General features: G+C 41.8%; 1 protein-coding gene across 5 annotated transcripts in view; it reads left to right on the top strand.

Moving 5' to 3' along the window:
• The window catches only part of kcnma1a (potassium large conductance calcium-activated channel, subfamily M, alpha member 1a), a 960,366-nt gene that overhangs the window by 801,108 nt on the left and 141,923 nt on the right, over positions 1-17,335 (top strand). For 2 of the 5 annotated variants that reach the window (XM_063070509.1, XM_063070508.1), the window contains one exon: positions 16,165-16,197. The exons of the other annotated variants lie outside the window; for them this stretch is intronic. In XM_063070509.1, coding sequence (XP_062926579.1) covers positions 16,165-16,197 — 33 coding nt within the window. The remainder of the gene's footprint in view (positions 1-16,164; positions 16,198-17,335) is intronic. 5 annotated transcript variants of the gene reach the window in all.

Below are 17,335 nucleotides of genomic sequence, written 5' to 3' on the forward strand. Positions count from 1 at the left end.
CCCCCACGTGTTCAATTTAATATTATCATTATTCACAGTCAAAGAGATGGTCATCAAATGCCCGTTTTTTTCCATTATCTTGAATGTGAACTCACCTATCACAGAACTGAGGACGATGTTATCCAAGATCCTTCCACAGAATGACCTCAGAAAAATGAATTTTTCATCTTAGAACCCATGTTGAACTTAATCTTTGACCCAGAAGGTGAAAGGACAGCATATTAATCAATTGCTCTACCAAGGTCAGTTTTCACGGTCAGTGTTTAATTGATTGACATTTGAATGGCTCGTTTGAGAACAGTGCTATAGCTTCAGTAGTACAACACTAACAAATCTTTCTCCAAGGAATATGGATTAGTTTGGTAGCAGATTGAAATACTAATTGATTTGTGTTCCATTATTTGGTAAGAGATTGGAAACGAAAGGGGAGGGTATTGGCAAATGTGTGAGCATTGGTTCACTTGCATGTTAGCATTTCCATCTTACAGCACTACAACAATCTCTGCTGAAATGATTGATGCAAATGTGTTTGCATTAGTGCAAACTAAAGATGCATTCATCAACACAATTATGCCATTGAACTCTGAATAAGTTAAACTGTGGAAATGTTATTGGCCCATGGAGACCAACTCAATATTTTGTCAAGCATGCAAGACATTTGGCAAGTGGCAAAATAAATGATATTAGAACAGCAAAAATATAACCAAGATCTTAGTGTACAACAGCAGTAATAGTGTTACAGTGGAAACCTCATTGTTTTCCTCATCGTTGCTGAGAAAATCATTTCAGATCTTATATACTGCCTAAGTTGGTGTGGACCAAATATGTAGAAATAACACTAGGCAGTGAAGATTGATCACTGTCTTCCAATAGTAAACATTCACAGTGAGATCATAGACATTTTACAGATTTCAGGAAGCATCTCTCATCCCACGACATTCAATGCGGTAACACCACCTTTGGTCATCTGAGAGCGAGAAGAAAAAAAGATGCACAAAGATCCAGATATCAATCTTGGCACAAAATCAAAGAGCAGCTGAGATTCCTGTGCTCTTATAGGTTTCTAGCACCAGAACCACCTAGAGAAGTCACCTAGCTGAGCTTCTTCCTCCTACTTACACATCCAGTGTCAAAATTCTCATTCGATAGCAGCAAGTGTGTCCGCATTGGTGTTTTGCTTGGAACTTTTGTACTCCCTATGAAAACTATGATAGAAAATTATACATCTTGGCATCGTTTCTCATCAAACAATTTGTTGGAAGAACTCTGTGGGTCAAGCAGCATCTGTGGGACAAAAGGACTTGTTAACCTTTTGGGTCAAAACTGATGTTTTGACTTGATGTTGGACTTCTGGGACAGACTCAAAACATACATTTCCTTTTTTTTGAGTAATATCATAATGAGAATATTTACTCAGCTACTTCTGCTCAACCCTGCAAGCCAAATTTTGTTAGGCATGGCTTTTCTTACGTCGAGTTTTCCGGGGAACTCCATGTGAAAGCTTGCAGAGCACTTGAGCATGAAATTAGCTGTGTGAAGCTTCGTGCTAAGTTTTGAATTTTCTTGCAATATTTGTTACTTGTGAGCTTCATTGACTGTACTGACCAGGCCCTTAGTTGCTCCAGAAGTGCTAGAAGAATGATGCATCCATGGGATCATACCAGTGTTATCAATAACAGTAAAGGTCCAGGTCTTGGCCGGCATTCACTAAGCTCACAAAAATTGTCAATATAAAAACATGGTTATTCCTTGGTTTGGATGTTGATCATCAGTAAACAAATATAGTATTTACAAAATTGTAGGAATAAAATCTCTCTTGCATTAGCAATACGTCTACCAGACCTCTTCAGACAATATGTTTGACCTATGTGAGAAGAAGAATAGCAATTCCAAAGTATTGATCAATGGCCACTCAAAGTTGAAACATAAAAGTTAACATAACTAAACGTACTACAGAAGTGCTGAGGTCTCCAATGTGCATACCTCAGTTTACTTGAAGAACTTGTTTCTGACAATGATCTGCCATTTCAATTACCTTCACAAAATGGAATGGAATCGTTGCATTGATTGTGGAATGGCTTCAGCTCTTTGTGCACTAGTTAAATTTTATCGACACCCAGCGTCTGTTCATAGACCCTATTTGCCACTGAGTCTTTCTGGATCTCATCTTTGGTTTCAGATACAGTTACTGGAACAAGTTAGTCAATGTGTTGATCCCACCTTCACATCCAGCGCCAGAACTCTTGTTCAGTAGTGACAAGCGTATGCACATTGGTGTTTTGCTTGGAACTTCTCTACTCCCTGTGGATAGAAAGTCATACATCTTGTCATCGCTTATAAGCAACCAATCCACTGGAAGGACTCAGTCAGACAGCATCTGTTGGAGGAAAGGAATTATTAATCTTTCGGGTCAAAACTCTACATCACAATGATAACCTGATGCCATTGTTGTAGATGTCCTTATGACCATAAGATATAGAAGCAGAATTCTGCCATTTGGCCATCGAGTCTGCTCTATCATTACATCTTAGCTGATTTGTTATTCCGTTTAACTCCAATCTCCTGCCTCTTTTTTAAAATATAACTTTTGATGCCCTAAATCTCTGCTTTAAGTATACCCAATGACTTGGCCACAGCCATCTGTGGTAATGAATTCCATAGAATCCCCACCCTCTGGCTAAAGAAATTCCTCCTCACGTCTGTTCTAAAGGGGTGTCCTTCTATTCTGAGGCTCCCCATTCATTGCCTCCCCATGGTAAAGACAGACATCATTTAAGAAATTTGCATCCAGTGTCCCAGAACAGCCTTTGGCCAGCTGAGGAAAAGGGGAAAAGATTCAAATCCAACATAAAGCTCATTGTCTTCCTGCACATAGTCTATGTCATGGATCTGCTACAGGCACCTCATAGCACTGAAGAGTTGTGCCACCTATGCTGTCTCTGCAAGATCTATTGTAAGGATAAGTGAAGCAACATCATCATCCAGGCCAACATACACCAGTATTGAGACCCTAATTACACAGTGGCACAATTGCGCGGGCTATGATGTTTTGTCTTTACAACAACAGACTCTTTGAAGTTCAAAGTAAATTTATTTTCCAAGTACATATATGTCATCATACACATTTTCTTGCGGGCATACATAGTAAATGAATTGATGAAAGACCGTACCCAACAGGGCAAACAAACAAACAATGTGAAGAAGACGAACTGCAAATACAAAAAGAAAATAATAATAATAATGATGATGATAATAATAATAAATAAGCAATAAATTCGAGAGCATGAGCTGTAGAACCCTTGAAAGTGAGTCTATAGGTTGTGGGAACAGTTCGGTGATGGGGCAAGTGAAATTGAGTGAAGTTATTCCCACTGGTTCAAGAGCTTAATGGTTAACGGGTAATAACTGTTCCTGAGCCTGGTGGTGTGGGACCTAAAGCTCCTGTACCTCCTTCCTGATGGCAGCAGTGATGGCGAGCATGGCCTGGGTGGTGGGGATCCTTGATAATGGAAGCTGCTTTTTATGGTAAAACTCTATGATGCTCAGTGGTAGAAAGGGCTTTTCTTGTGATGGATTGGACTGAATCCAGCCCTTTTGTAGGCTTTTCTGTTTCTTGGACATTGGGGTTTCCATACTAGGCCGTGATGCAACATGTTGGAACATGCCTCAGTTTCTAATTGGATTACATCATCCCTGATGATGGCTGAGAGTTAATAACTGTTCTTGAACCTGGTGGTGTGGGTCCTGATGCTCCTGTACCTTATTCCAGATGTCAACAGTGAATCAAGAGCATGGCCTGTGTGGCAGGTATCCTTAATGGTGAATGCTGCTTTCCTGCGACAGCATTTCATGTAATTATGCTCATTGATATGGGGGGCTTTACCTATGATGGACTTGGTCTCATCCATTACTTTTTGTAGGCTTTTACATTCAAAGCCATTTGTGTTTCCATGCCAGGCTATGATGTAACCAGTCAATATTCACTCCAGCACCATTGATACAAGTTTGTCAAACTTTTAGATGTCATGTCAAATCTTCACACCCTTCCAAGGAAGTAGAAGCGCTGCTGTGTTTTCCTTGTAATTGCACTTACATGCTGGGCCCAGGACAGATCCTCTGAAATGATAACACCAAGGAATTTTAAGTTGCTGACCCTCTCCACCTTTGACCCTCTGATGAGGACTTGCTCATGAACCTACAGTTTCCTCTTACTGAGGTTCCTTGGTCTTGCTGACATTGAGTAAGAGGTTGTGGCTGTGATATCACTCAGCCAGGTTTTCATTCTCCCTCCTGACCTTTGATTCAGCCAACAACAGTGGTGTCATCAGCAAACTTAAGTATGGCATTGAGTATAAGGTGGGTAGAGCAGGGGGCTAAGCACAGAGCTTTGTGGTGCACTAGTGCTGATGGAGATTGTGGACAAGAGGTTGTTGCCAATCTGAGCTGACTGGGGTCTGCAAGTGACTCTTGAATCAGGCTCTTCATTGCAAGCTCTGCCTTTGGAGTTGGTTACCAGAGGAACATAAACAAATCCTTTCATCTTTTCTAATAAGCCTTTTTAAAGAAGCTCAACATCCCTCCAAACTATTGGGAAGTTTTGACCCATGACCTGGGTAGCATGATAGTGTAGCATTTCGCGTAATGCTATTTCAGTGCCAGGAACCTGGGTTCTATTCCTGCCACTGTAAGGATTTTGTATATTATCCCCGTGACTGCATGGGTTTCCTCCCATATTCCAAAGAATTACAGGTTAGTATGTTTATTGATCACATGAGTACAACTGGGCAACATGGGCTCGTTGGGCTGGAAGGACCTGAACCCTAATTAAAACAATATTAGTAGTGAGGGAGAATTAATGCATGGGTCATCCCCTTGGTCCCTGCATTGCAAGTGAACTAAACCTTACGTAAATGGCAGAAGCACAGCACAATACCAGTCTTCCCCACCGAGCTCCTCCACCCCACTTGTGGAAGGGACCTGTGACAGTAGTCTCTCAGTCATCTTAGAACCCATAAAATAGGAGCTGAAGTAAATCATCTTTGAACATGATGGCTTGCTGGGCCTGGTGCAAGTTATTGCTTCTGACTTACGCTCTGCCTGTAGAAACAGTTGAAAAATATCTTGATACCTTCCAAAGGTCCTTTCCATCCCCGTTCACGGATAATTGCACTTGCTCTTTGTGAGAATGTAAGAAATTAAACTGGCCACTATCCGTCGAATGCCATACCTCTATGTCTGCACATAACTAGATGCGTTACGTGCAACTGCAGACTGCATATTCAGATTCAGATTTATCAATCGTGTGTAAATGGAAGCATACAATGGAACGTGTCGCAACGCAGCAAGGAACTCAGCAAGCCAGGCAGCATTTCTGGAAGGGAATAAAGAGTTGATGTTCCGGGCCGAGACCCTTCATCAGGACTGGAAAGGAAGGGGAAGAAGCCAGAGTAAGAAGGTGGAAGTGGGGAGGAGAATAAGCCGGCAGGTAATAGGTGAAGACAGTTGAGGGAGAAGATGGGTGGGTGGGTGAAAGGGATGAAATCAGAAGCTGGGTGGTGCTAAGTGGAAGGGATAAAGAGCTGAAGAAGAAGGAATCTGACAGGAGAGGAGAGTGGAACATAGGAAAAAGAGAAGGAGTAGGAGCAGCAGGAGGGGTTGATGGGCAGATGAGGAGAAGAGAAGGGGGCAAGAAGCAAACCAGAATGGTGACTTGTGTGTTTTGCTCAAGAATTCTAGCATATTCAGAATCTTGTCTGTTTATGATATCAAGTGTTCATCTTTGCAAATGAGAAGGAGATCAACCACTTTCCCTTGAACCATGACTGGACTCATGCTAACCCCATTAAATACCAACCCCAGGGAGTGTATTCATATTCAGATTTATTTATCATATGTACATGGACATACAGTGGAATGTGTCCTAACAACGCACAAAATGCTGGAGGAGCTCAGCATGTCAAGCAGCATCTATGGAAAGGAATATAGGCTCTCAGCCAGAAATGTTGACTTATTATTCCTTTCCATAGATGCTGCTTGCCATGCTGATTCTCAGGCATTTTATACATGTTACTCTGGATTTCCAGCATCGGCAGAATATCTTGTGTTTATGTGTTAGTGAAATACGTTGCTTGCATTAACAATCAACCTACCTACGAAAGTGCTGGGGCAGCTGACATAGCTTGTTCTGCTATACAAAGAGAGCTTCATTTGCTATTTCCTATTGCATGAACTGGAAGCACTTTGTTGCTTCATGTTCCACCTTCCTTTCATATCCTTTTCAGAATCACATTTAATATCACAGGCGTATGTTGTGAAATTTGTTAACTCCGTGGCAGCAGTACAATGCATTACATGATAATATAAAAAAAACCTGTGAATTACAGTCAGTATGTAAAATAGTTAAAGTAAATAAACAATGCGAAAACAGAAATAAAAAAGGTAGTGAGGTAATGTTGATGGGTTCAAAGTCCATTCAGAAATTTGATGCAGAGGGGAACAAGCTGTTCCTGAATCGCTGAGTGTGTGCCTTCAGTTTTCTCTACCTCTTTCCTGATGGTAACAAAGAGCAGAGGGCATGTCCTGGGTGATGGGGGTCCTTAAAGAAGGACACCGCCTGTTTGTGGCATCGCTCCTTGAAGATGTCTTGGATACTGTGGGGGTTAGTGCCCATGATGGAGCTGACTAATCTTACAGCTCTTTCAACAAATGATGCAGAAGTGTGAGTGCCCTCAAGATTTGGAAGCAACTGCACAGAATGTTGTGCACTATCACAAGGAAGGACTTTAGCTGCTCCAAATAGAACATAGAACATAGAATAGTACAGCACAGTACAGGCCCTTTGGTCCACAATGCTGTGCCGACCCTCAAACCCTGCCTCCCATATAAGCCCCCAACTTAAGTTCCTCCATATGCCTGTCCAAATATTTTGGCATTTTGGCTTTGGCACATTGGTGATGGCCTCTCCTTTTCCTTTCAGTGATCGTACGATATTGGCATCAGCCTTTAATATAGAACATAGAATAGTACAGCACATTACAGGCCCTTCGGCCCACAATGTCATGCCGACCCTCAAACCCTGCCTCCCTTATAACCCCCCACCTTAAATTCCTCCATATACCTGTCTAGTAGTCTCTTAAACTTCACGAGTGTATCTGCCTCCATCACTGACTCGGGGAGTGCATTCCACGCACCAACCACTCTCTGAGTAAAAAACCTTCCTCTAATATCCCCCTTGAACTTCCCACCCCTTACCTTAAAGCCATGTCCTCTTGTATTGAGCAGTGGTGTCCTGGGGAAGAGGCGCTGGCTATCCACTCTATCTATTCCTCTTAATATCTTGTATACCTCTATCATGTCTCCTCTCAATTCCCAGTGTACATTTGCTTCACTTCTCCTTAACATTGCTCCTCTGATGTCTAGAATGCTTCTTTCAAGACCAGAACATTTTCTCCTTCTGTGCTCATGGCAATCAGCAGATCACTTTGGTTACACAATCAGCGATCAAAACCTTGCAAAGTTTTTATTCACCATGCTGTGAAGAGCCTTAGGCAAAGATTTGACTCAGTCTTGAGTATGAGGAGACCCATTGTGTGTGTTGCTGATCAAGCAATGCTGACTGTTACGTCAATGTTCCCATCTGTATCGGTGTGGGAGAGATGTTTCTGTGGATGTCTTTGATCCCAATAACTCCTACAGTGGTTAACAAATATTGTTTGTCTAAGGTTAGATTAAGTGTGGTTTCAGCATGGCTCACTCATTTTGTTCTGACCTACCTGGTGCCTTCTCGACCTGATTCATTTTAGCATTTGGAGCTTGCTTGGGCTTGTAGTCAACTGCCATTCCACAAAGTTAGAAGTAAATGCCGGTTATACTGCCAGAGCTATCTTTCTACATGTCATAATTCTTCCCAATGATGTGTCACGGTTTTACTTTGAAGATTTTTCCATTTAAACTTGAGTTGTTTCTGCCCATCCTTCCCTATTAAGGTTGTCTTGTTTTCATTGTAATATTTGATGGGTAGCTGTTCCATCTGCAGTTCTGCACCTTTCCCTTAAGGTCTATAAAAGCCTGCCAGGTTTTAAGTTCAAAGGTGTTTGTCTTGACTTGTTATGAAACAGATTAATGCAGCATTTGTTAACACCTTCCTGAAACATCTGTGTGTTTGTTGCCATTTCTGCTTATGGCATATACACTATATGACCCCTGTTGCTTCGTGCCAAACTATGAGGTTTTCTTTTCTGTTGTCATTTTACATTGCCACTGAAATTGCTCTCGCTGTTTCCCTTGGCCTTGGATCAACAGGCTGCGGTAATGTGACCCTTTGGCAGCGAAAAATACTTGGCTGTTCCCAATCACCAAGATTGTCAGCTGGCAGACCGAACGTTTCAGACTACCCAAGATATTGCAAAGCAGGCATATCACATGACTCTCCAACCGTGATCAAGATCAGCGTAAGAACACAAACCCTAGACACAAAGAGAGCTGCACGCCCATGCTTAAGGATATACTGAACAACGATATTGCGAGATCAGCTTCCAACTCTTGGATTTTCTGTGCTGGAAGCCAGGTTGGGTTTCTCTGGCCCTTGTGAGTCCACAAAGATGTTGTGTAATTTCACAAGCGTAAAATGTTAACAGGTTCAGTCTTGTGGGGAGCATGTTTAGCACAGTTGGAAAGAAGTAATTCATTTATCAAGTTGGAATAGGAAGCATGACAGGATCTGCTAAGAAATGGTTTGATGCTGTGATGGGATAAGACTGGTCTGGATAAATAAAATCACAGAGTCAGGCGCTCTCCGCTCCTCTAATATCCCTTATGATTTGATCTGTTCCATAGTATGACATTAGCAACATCTCAGTTCTTGCCCTCACCATGTGGCAAAGCGTCTAACTAATGGTGCCCAGAGGAAATTTCTTACGGAGAAGTGTATACTTGTAGACTGGATTTTGCTGGTAGTTCCTTGGTTTAACCGACTATCAGGGTTGAGCCTGCTGCATGGATCCACATGTTCCAAGGTCCAGTGAAAAACATTGAGCCTGATGCAGAGCAGAATAGAGCAAAGGATCCATCAGCTCTTTCATCTAATTAGGAATTGTAAAGTTCTGGGGAAGTTACATTTCATTAAAAAATCAGTTTTTGCAATGATGTTTAAAATTATTTAATCATCCTTCGATTTTTTTCCAAATGTAACTCAAAAATAGAATTAAACTGTTAAATGCTTCTGAGTGTCAAAGACAATCAGAAATATTGATAGTGTTTGAGAGCAGGCCAAGCTTAGCTTGGGAATTTGCTTCTGAACAAAGGGGTTTAGAGGAGTTTCATGGGCTGAACTGTTTCAGATGCCAACTCCCATGTTGATCACCTCACTTGAAACCCAACCGACATTTGTAGTCTTGTGGTTTGGAATCCCAGACTTGCACGATCACTATTCTGGCTCCTGACAAGGTAGGGTTATTAAAATGAGGATTGCAGGTAGCTCAACCCACTAAGGAAGTTCTGGATTATTCCCATCAACTTCTCTGTTCCTCGAGTCCTACTATCAATCAAATCCACTTCCGTTTTCATTGGATCTCAGTTAAGCAAGGTCTTGATTTTTATCTTTGTTTCAATCTTTTCACAATTCTCTATTCTATCTCTGTGACCTCCACTTGCTGTCAAAACTCTGCAATGTTTGCAGTTTTTTAAAACTTCTGACCTCTTGATCAATCCCAAAATGTAATCCCTCCACCATAGGTGGCCTTGTCTTCAGCTGTCAAGGCTCTAAGCTCTGAAATTCCACTGTGAATCCTCTCCTTCCTCCACCAAATGTCCTTTAAAACCAACATCTTTAAGCAATGCTTTGGTCATCTCTCCTAACATCTCCTTGTGTGTCTTTGCATCCTTCTATTTGTTTGAAAAAGCGTCCTGGGTTAGATTAGTGAGGAAGTTATTGAATGGAAGTTATTGATCTGTTCCGTTTTATTTTATTTCATTTAGAGATACAGCACAGTTACAGCCTTCCTGGCCCAATGAGCCCACACTGTGCATTTATACCCATGTGTCCAATTAATGTACTGGCTCATACGTCTTTGGAATGTGGAGGAAACTGGAGCACCCGAGGAAACCCATGCACTCATAGGGGGAACATAAACATTCCTTATAGACAGTGGTGTGAATTGAACTCAGGTCACTGGTGCTGTAATAGCATTACGCTAGCTCTGCTGTGTCATCTCTATTTCCATGATGGTGACTAGCTGGCAATTCTGTAGAGAAGTATGGCCAGTTTTGGTGGCAATGTCAGTGCAGTTTGGACTGATTTGCCTGGCCAATGAGTGCAGATGTACAGTTGTTCCCAACTTGCAATTGCCAAAGTATGTAAAGCTGGTACATGCAAGCGAGTGGGAAGCAGCTGGGATGGGTTTTCTGGCTGCTGTTGGGCAGTAGGCATCTTCTGCCATGCAGAAACTTGGTTTGCAGCCACATTTCTGCCTTGCAAACGTTTTGGGTTGCAAACGCTTTGGAGGAACAGAACCGTAACCTGGAGACAACCTGTACAGAAGGTCAAACTGGAGTACACTTGACATCTTGCTCTGTCTGGAGTTCATGTCTAGAGTTGTTCTGTAATGTACTGAGCTGAAGGGCTAAATCTATATACTGTCCCATCGACTTTATATACTCTGTCCCATTGGCGTGGCCCCATTCAATTAACTAAGGCAGGAAAAGTAAGTGAAGTTTTAAAAAAGCTTCTAAAATTAATGAACTGGTTTATTATTATCACATCAGAATCAGAGTCAGGTTCAGAATCAGATTCATATCACTGACATATGTCATGAAATTTGTTGTTTTGCAGTAACAGTATCTTGCAATACATAAAAAATGCTATATATGACAAGAAGATAAAACATTAAATTCAGTAAATAGTGCAAAAATACTGTGCGGTAGTGTTCATGGATTGGTTCTTCGTCCGTTCTGAAATCCAATGGCAGAGAGGAAGAAGCTGGTCCTAAATCATTGAGTGTGTGTCTTCAGGACATGTTCCAAAGTCCAGTGAAAAACATTAATTTGTATGTTTTCAAGATAAATTATTTCACAGCATTTTTTCATTGAAGTTGTACAAAAGGAAACTAATGCCAGAATGCAAAACTCAGTGCTACAGTTACAGAGAAAGTGCAGTGCAGACAGACAATAAGGTTCAAGGACACAATGAAGTAGATGTTGAGGTCAAGAGTCCATTCTACACGTGAGAACCATTCATTAATCTTATAGCAGTGGGATAGAAGCTTTCCTTGAGCCTGGTGGTACGTGCTTTAAGTCTTTGGTATCCATTCAATAATATTTTAACAGTGGGATAGAAGCTATCCTTGAGCTTGGTGGTACATGTTTTAAATTTTTTTGTATCTTCTTCTTGATGAGAGGGAGGAGCAGAAAGAATGTCTCATGTGGATATGGCCTTTGATTTCGTTGGCTACTTCACTGCCACAGTAAGAAGTGCAGAGCCCATAAATAATATTTTATTGACTTGACGTTTACAATGGGTTTAAGAGAACTTATTTTTAAGTTTTATGTTCATATGCATAATAATTTTGGGGCTTCGGTCTTCATAAATGAAAGTGCTGAGTACAGGAGTTGGGATGTTATATTTAATTGGTATAATACATTGGTGAGGCCTAATATGGTGTATTGAATTCTGGTCAGCTACCAGCTGGAAAGATATCAATAGAAATGAAAGACTGCAGGGAAATTTTGCAAGCATGTTTGCAGGCACTTGGTGCCCTGAGTTATAGCAAAAGACCGAATAGGTTTGGACTTTTTTCCCTGGAGTGTAGGAGATTGAGGGGAGATTTGATAGAGGTATACAAAATAATGAGGGCGTAGATAGGGTAAATGCAAACAGGATTTTTCCACCTAGGTTGGGTGAAAGGTGAAATGTTTAAGGGGAACTTCTTCACCAGAGGCTGCTGGGAGTGTGGAAAGCACTGCCGGGGAGTGGTGGATGTGGGTTTGATTTCAGCATTAAAGAGAAGTTTGAATAAGTACATGGATGGAAGGCATATGGAGGGCTATGGTTTGGGTGCAGGTCAAGAGGACTAGGCTGAATAATAGTTCGGCCAGATTAGGTGGGCTGGAAAGCCTGTTTCTGTACTGCAGTGTTCTGTGACTCAAAGGCGCTGTATGTTTAATATGGGTTGAAGAGAATTTATCATTTTTAAATTTTATATATATTTCTTTGTTTGGAAGTATGTCTGAGACACTTTGACTCAGTGGAAAGAGCTGAGCTGTCAATGCTGCCAAGGGCAGGGCCTCAGATTCTCCACCCCCTGGCGTAATTGATAACTCTGGATATAGTTCTGCCTGGTGGGACAGCTATGCCAACAGTGCCTGGATGGTATTAGGAAACGATGGCATAGGGAATTTGAAATGTCGAGTTGTACAGAGGAGAACATTGAATGCGTAGGTGGATGTGCCCGTTCACTGGGGCCAAGTGTCCCTGAGCTGCTTGTGCATGAGGAACAGAGATCATCAGCTCTTTAAAACCAGGGAAAGCAACTCGCACTCCCGCCTGTATCCACCAAACCTATTCTTAATAATGCACAAACATTTTAAAGCAGGATATTACTGTCAAAATGGCATTTCAAAGGAATCTGTGTAGGCTAACAGGAAGAGAGGTCTGGAATTTCTATTGCTAGAGGCAGTTGTTAGCATGGCTTGTTACCACGGTGTTTCTTACCAGGGTCACTGGAACCAAAACAGTGAGTGGTTCATTGTGATGTGGACAGGCTGGAAATGATGCTGTCTGCATCTTCTGCTGTGAATTCAGCGGAGGGTTTATATATGGTGACATGGAAATTATGTTTGCATTTTCATTTCCTGAGTGTGGCTGGTTGTCACAAAACTCACCCTGACAGTTCCTTACCACCAGGCAACCGATTCCTCTCACGACGTTTTTTCATGCAAGACAGTTGCTTTTCAGAGTCCTTTTGCTCTGCGCTATTCCTAGCGACAGATGCCAGGATAAGAACTGTTTCCCGGGAAGATTTCTGTCACGGTGCTGCCTTCGGCCCAAGGAGTGACCTTTAGTGAATAAAGCAAAACCTTTTACAGAGATGCACAGGTCTCTTCCGGAGCAGGCTCAGAGCAAGATTCTGCTCCTGTTTCCTTCCCTCGAGTCAGCCTGCATTAGGAGGAGCGATCTGACCAGCCTCTCCACACACAAGCAACAATTGCACTTGTCAGTGTTGAAATCACTAATTTTAGTCAGGTAATTCTCCTGTAACATTATCTCTGAAACAGCGTACCATGCAGGAGGCAAAGATCTAGGTTGTCTTCTGCTGTCTCATTTACTCATTCCAACATAATAACATCAGCATTGAGGGCTTTCTATTAGAATTCTTACCAATCTAACCCTCTAAAAAATGCCCTGCTGTTTAACCTCCATCTCACACCTTTCCTTGCTCTCATTTTACTTCCTTTTACTTCACCTCCCCTAGGGTCAGGATTGCAAATGTTAGAACTGGTGGACTAAGTGTGGTAAACAGGACAAGGATTTGATAGCAATTGTTATAATAAGAAATATTTCTCCATAGCAGAGGCTTAATGAAAATACAGGAAATAGAGGGATTATGGATCATGTACGGGCAGAAGAGATTTAGTTTAATTCATCCTCGTGTTGGGCACAGACATTGTGGGCCAAAGGGTCCCTGTGCTGTACTGTTCTGTGTCCTAGACAGATATTTGAAGTTGTTAAGGCAACGGAGGTTCCAGATCAAGTGCTGGCACATAGAATTAGAGTGGATCAGTACTAGATGGTGGGCATAGACACCGGTTCTCTGATGTATGAGGGCAAAGCGATGAGTAAGAGGGTTAGGAGGAAGCTGAGGGAAATAAGATCACAGGATGCATTACGTGAATAACTGACAAGGTGGATCCACTCACCCAAGCTTATGGAAAGCTAATAGGATGCCTACAACCTTGGCCATTCTCTTTTCTCTCTTCTACCTTTCTGGAGAAGATAGAGGGGCTTGAAAGCCTGGGTGTCCAATCTTAGGAACAGCTTCTTCCCCACTGCTATCAGGCTTCTGAACCAATCCCCTCCTTAACAACCCCTTTGTTGTTTTCCAGTTATTGCTGAATATATCACTATATTTATTAATATTACCATATATACTGTTTACTCTGAACTTCACACAGGCAAGGAATTTCATTCCATCCTGGTGTACATGACAATCTGAATCCAAATATTTAAGTATGGAGCCTAGACAGGCTGCCAGAGGCAGTGATAGAAGCAGGTATGCTTGTGGAGCTTAGGAGGCTGTTAGACGCTTGAAACAGAAGGGAATGGAGGAATATGGATCATATACAGTCAGGAAATATTTTGTTTAATTCGCTATCGTATTCGGCATAAATACTGTGGGTTGAACGGCCCTGCTCCTGTGCTGTGCTGTTAAGAAATTGAATTTCTCACTCAGGCCGAACCAAGACCATGTGCTGGTGACACTGGTGATGGCTATTTAATGATTAGTATGGACAGAAGGGCAGAAGGGCCTGTTCCTCTGCTGTATGCCTCCACGATAGGTGGAAGATGGAATCAGAATCAGGTTTAATATCACTGGCATATGTTGTAAAAATCATTGTTATGCACCAGCAGTACATTGTAATACATCCTAATGCTAAATGAACTATAAATCACATGAAGAAATATTTTATATAACTAAATTAAGTAAGTAGTGCAAAAAGAGAGCAAAAAAAAGAAGTAAAACTTCAGTGAAGTTGTGTACTTGGGTTTATTGTCCATTCAGAAATCTGATGCCGGAGAGGAAGAAGCTGTTACTGAAACATTGAGTGTGCGTCTTTAGGCTCCTAACGTCTTCTCAGTGGTAGCATTGAGAAGCGGCCATGTCTTGCATGTTGAGAATCCTTATTAATGGATGCCAGCTTTTTGAGACATTGCCTTTTGAAGGTGTGTTCGATGCTGGGGAGGCTAGTCCCCATGATAGAGCTGGCTGAATTTACAAACCTCGGCAGCTTTTCTCGATCCTATGCAGTGACCCCTCCGTCCCAGATGGCGATGTCATGTGTCCTGTTGCTTCTGGTAGTCAGCTCAGTGGTGATGGAAATGATGACAATTAACCTACTGGGATTTGCGATTATCACTTAACAAAACTGACAACAATTTTACGAATGTTGTGACTGTGTCCCTCTGTGCCAAATCATGGTAGAAACAACACAACTCTGCCAAGCTGACTGTTTGGGAGCCTCCCTCGCTGAAATCAAGGAATATCTCTTGAACTAATGTGAATTTCAGCTCTTTATACCACAGCCCTAGCTTCAAAATATCCTGAAAATCATATGCTTATTTATGAGTCTAATTGCATTTCTAACAGTATTCTGCCATAATGAGTGTTTAACAGATAAGTACTTCTAAAATTATTTTCATCGATGAGTTTATAATTTTGTCACATATTTTACAGAAGGAACTTTAAAGTATGAACTTCCTTAAGCATAATTTTATGGAATTTCAGAACTTTATTTATATGCATGTTCTGATATTTATTTAGCTTTCTAGATAATGTTGAAAAATTAATTCAAAATTGCATCTTTTCTTTCTGTGAGAGTTCTTCTAACATGATTGGCTGCTCAGGTGGTTGGACTTTGGGGGAGTCCCTCTGTTTTGGTGCCTGAGTACAGCAGGTGCCAGGACAAGGAAAGTTCTTGCCACAGAGACACGAGACACTTGTGGGGAGTTTTCCAAAGTCAGTGGCAAATGCTGTAACTTTACCACTGACTGGAAGCCATGGTCCATTTATCTGGCCAGGGATACAGTGCCAACTTGCCAATGAGACTGCCAGCAACCTGTGCCTTCCTTATGGTACAGATCCAGGTAAAGGATGTTTGTAATGGCTCCAGAATCCCTAATCAGTGACACACACTGCAGGATAAACCATGTGCCTTGCCTTCAGGCATCTTTGGGAATGTCAGATCCTTTGGGAAAGCGATATAAATGATGCATGTGTGAGCTGGCATTGGGTGGAGTGCATTATCATAACATCTTATTTCAGTTTCAACTTCTCTGTATTTGATTTTTCTCTCGCTCTCTCGCTTTCTCTCTGTGCTTCTTATTGACCTTTCATGAAACATGGTTCTTGTTTCCACGTCTCTTAACCTGTCATTTCTTTGCATTGTTCTCAGCAAGATATGGCTATAACGGATATCTCAGCTCAAGTAAGTTATTGGTTTGCCACAATTAGTTTCCCCTTGAATTGTTGCCTCCTGTTTGATTTCTTTTCCCTGTGTTCTCCCCCAACCCAGCTGACTCTCCTGTTTTGTTCCAATTTTCTACCCTCGCCCTTCCAGTTGGAGTGCAGTGATGACTTTTTTTTAGTTAGCTTTTGTTTTTGCAAGCCGTTTGTCAATTAGAATAGTGTGATTAGAACGCGTTGGAATTAAGATTTCGTTTGGAATATTGATCCTTCTGTTCTACACCCTCATTGGACCTAACTACAACCTAAACTCATAAGGTCAAATGTCTGGTCTCTCTGGTCTGAAGTAGAGGGTTTCCTTTTCCTCTTTCTCGAGCTTGGATATGGTTTCACAGCTACAGGCTGCCTATTAGGTTCTGTTTCAAATGGCCTTCACTTAAAACCATGCTTAACAGAAACTGGGGAATAATCACGTTTGAATCTTTACATGTATTGACTCAGTTTCTCCCGCGCTTGAGAGGGGTTGATTAGTTACCAAACAAAATTGGACATTCTGACTAAGTTGTGCCTTCCAAACCCAAAGTTGGATGACAACCTGCCCAAAATCAGTAACCTGGTCACACCTTGGAGACTATTTTGAGTCTATTTACTTATTTATTCGAGATCGAGGCATCACTGACAAATCCAGCATTTCTTACCCTGAGATTCTGTTGGTGAGGTTGTTGTCACCTTGAACCAGGCAGTAATGGGGCATGGGTTATGATGCACTTGGTCTGCTGGGCTATTTCATTGGCCAATCACGCATCAACTGCATTGCTGTGTCTGAAGCAAAATGAGGGCCAGGCAAGGTAGCACAGATTCCTCTTCTGGAAGACATTTGTGTACCACATGGGGATTCTACAACGATCTAGTTGTTAGCAGCCATTCTTTTCATAAACTCCACAGATGTCGTGTTGGGATTTTGAAAACTGCATCTCTGGATTGATAGTATAGCCTGCTGGGCCTCTAGTCTGGTAGTTTAACCATTGCAGCACCAATGGAACTCTAGTATACAAAAATTATGGGGGTGGTGTATAGATAGGGTCAATGTAAGCAGGCTTTTTCCACTGAGGTTGGGTGAGGCTAGAACTGGGTTGAAGGTGAAAGGTGAAATATTTAAG

Source organism: Mobula hypostoma, chromosome 18 (genome assembly GCF_963921235.1).
Source record: "Mobula hypostoma chromosome 18, sMobHyp1.1, whole genome shotgun sequence".
Taxonomy (NCBI): domain Eukaryota; kingdom Metazoa; phylum Chordata; class Chondrichthyes; order Myliobatiformes; family Myliobatidae; genus Mobula; species Mobula hypostoma.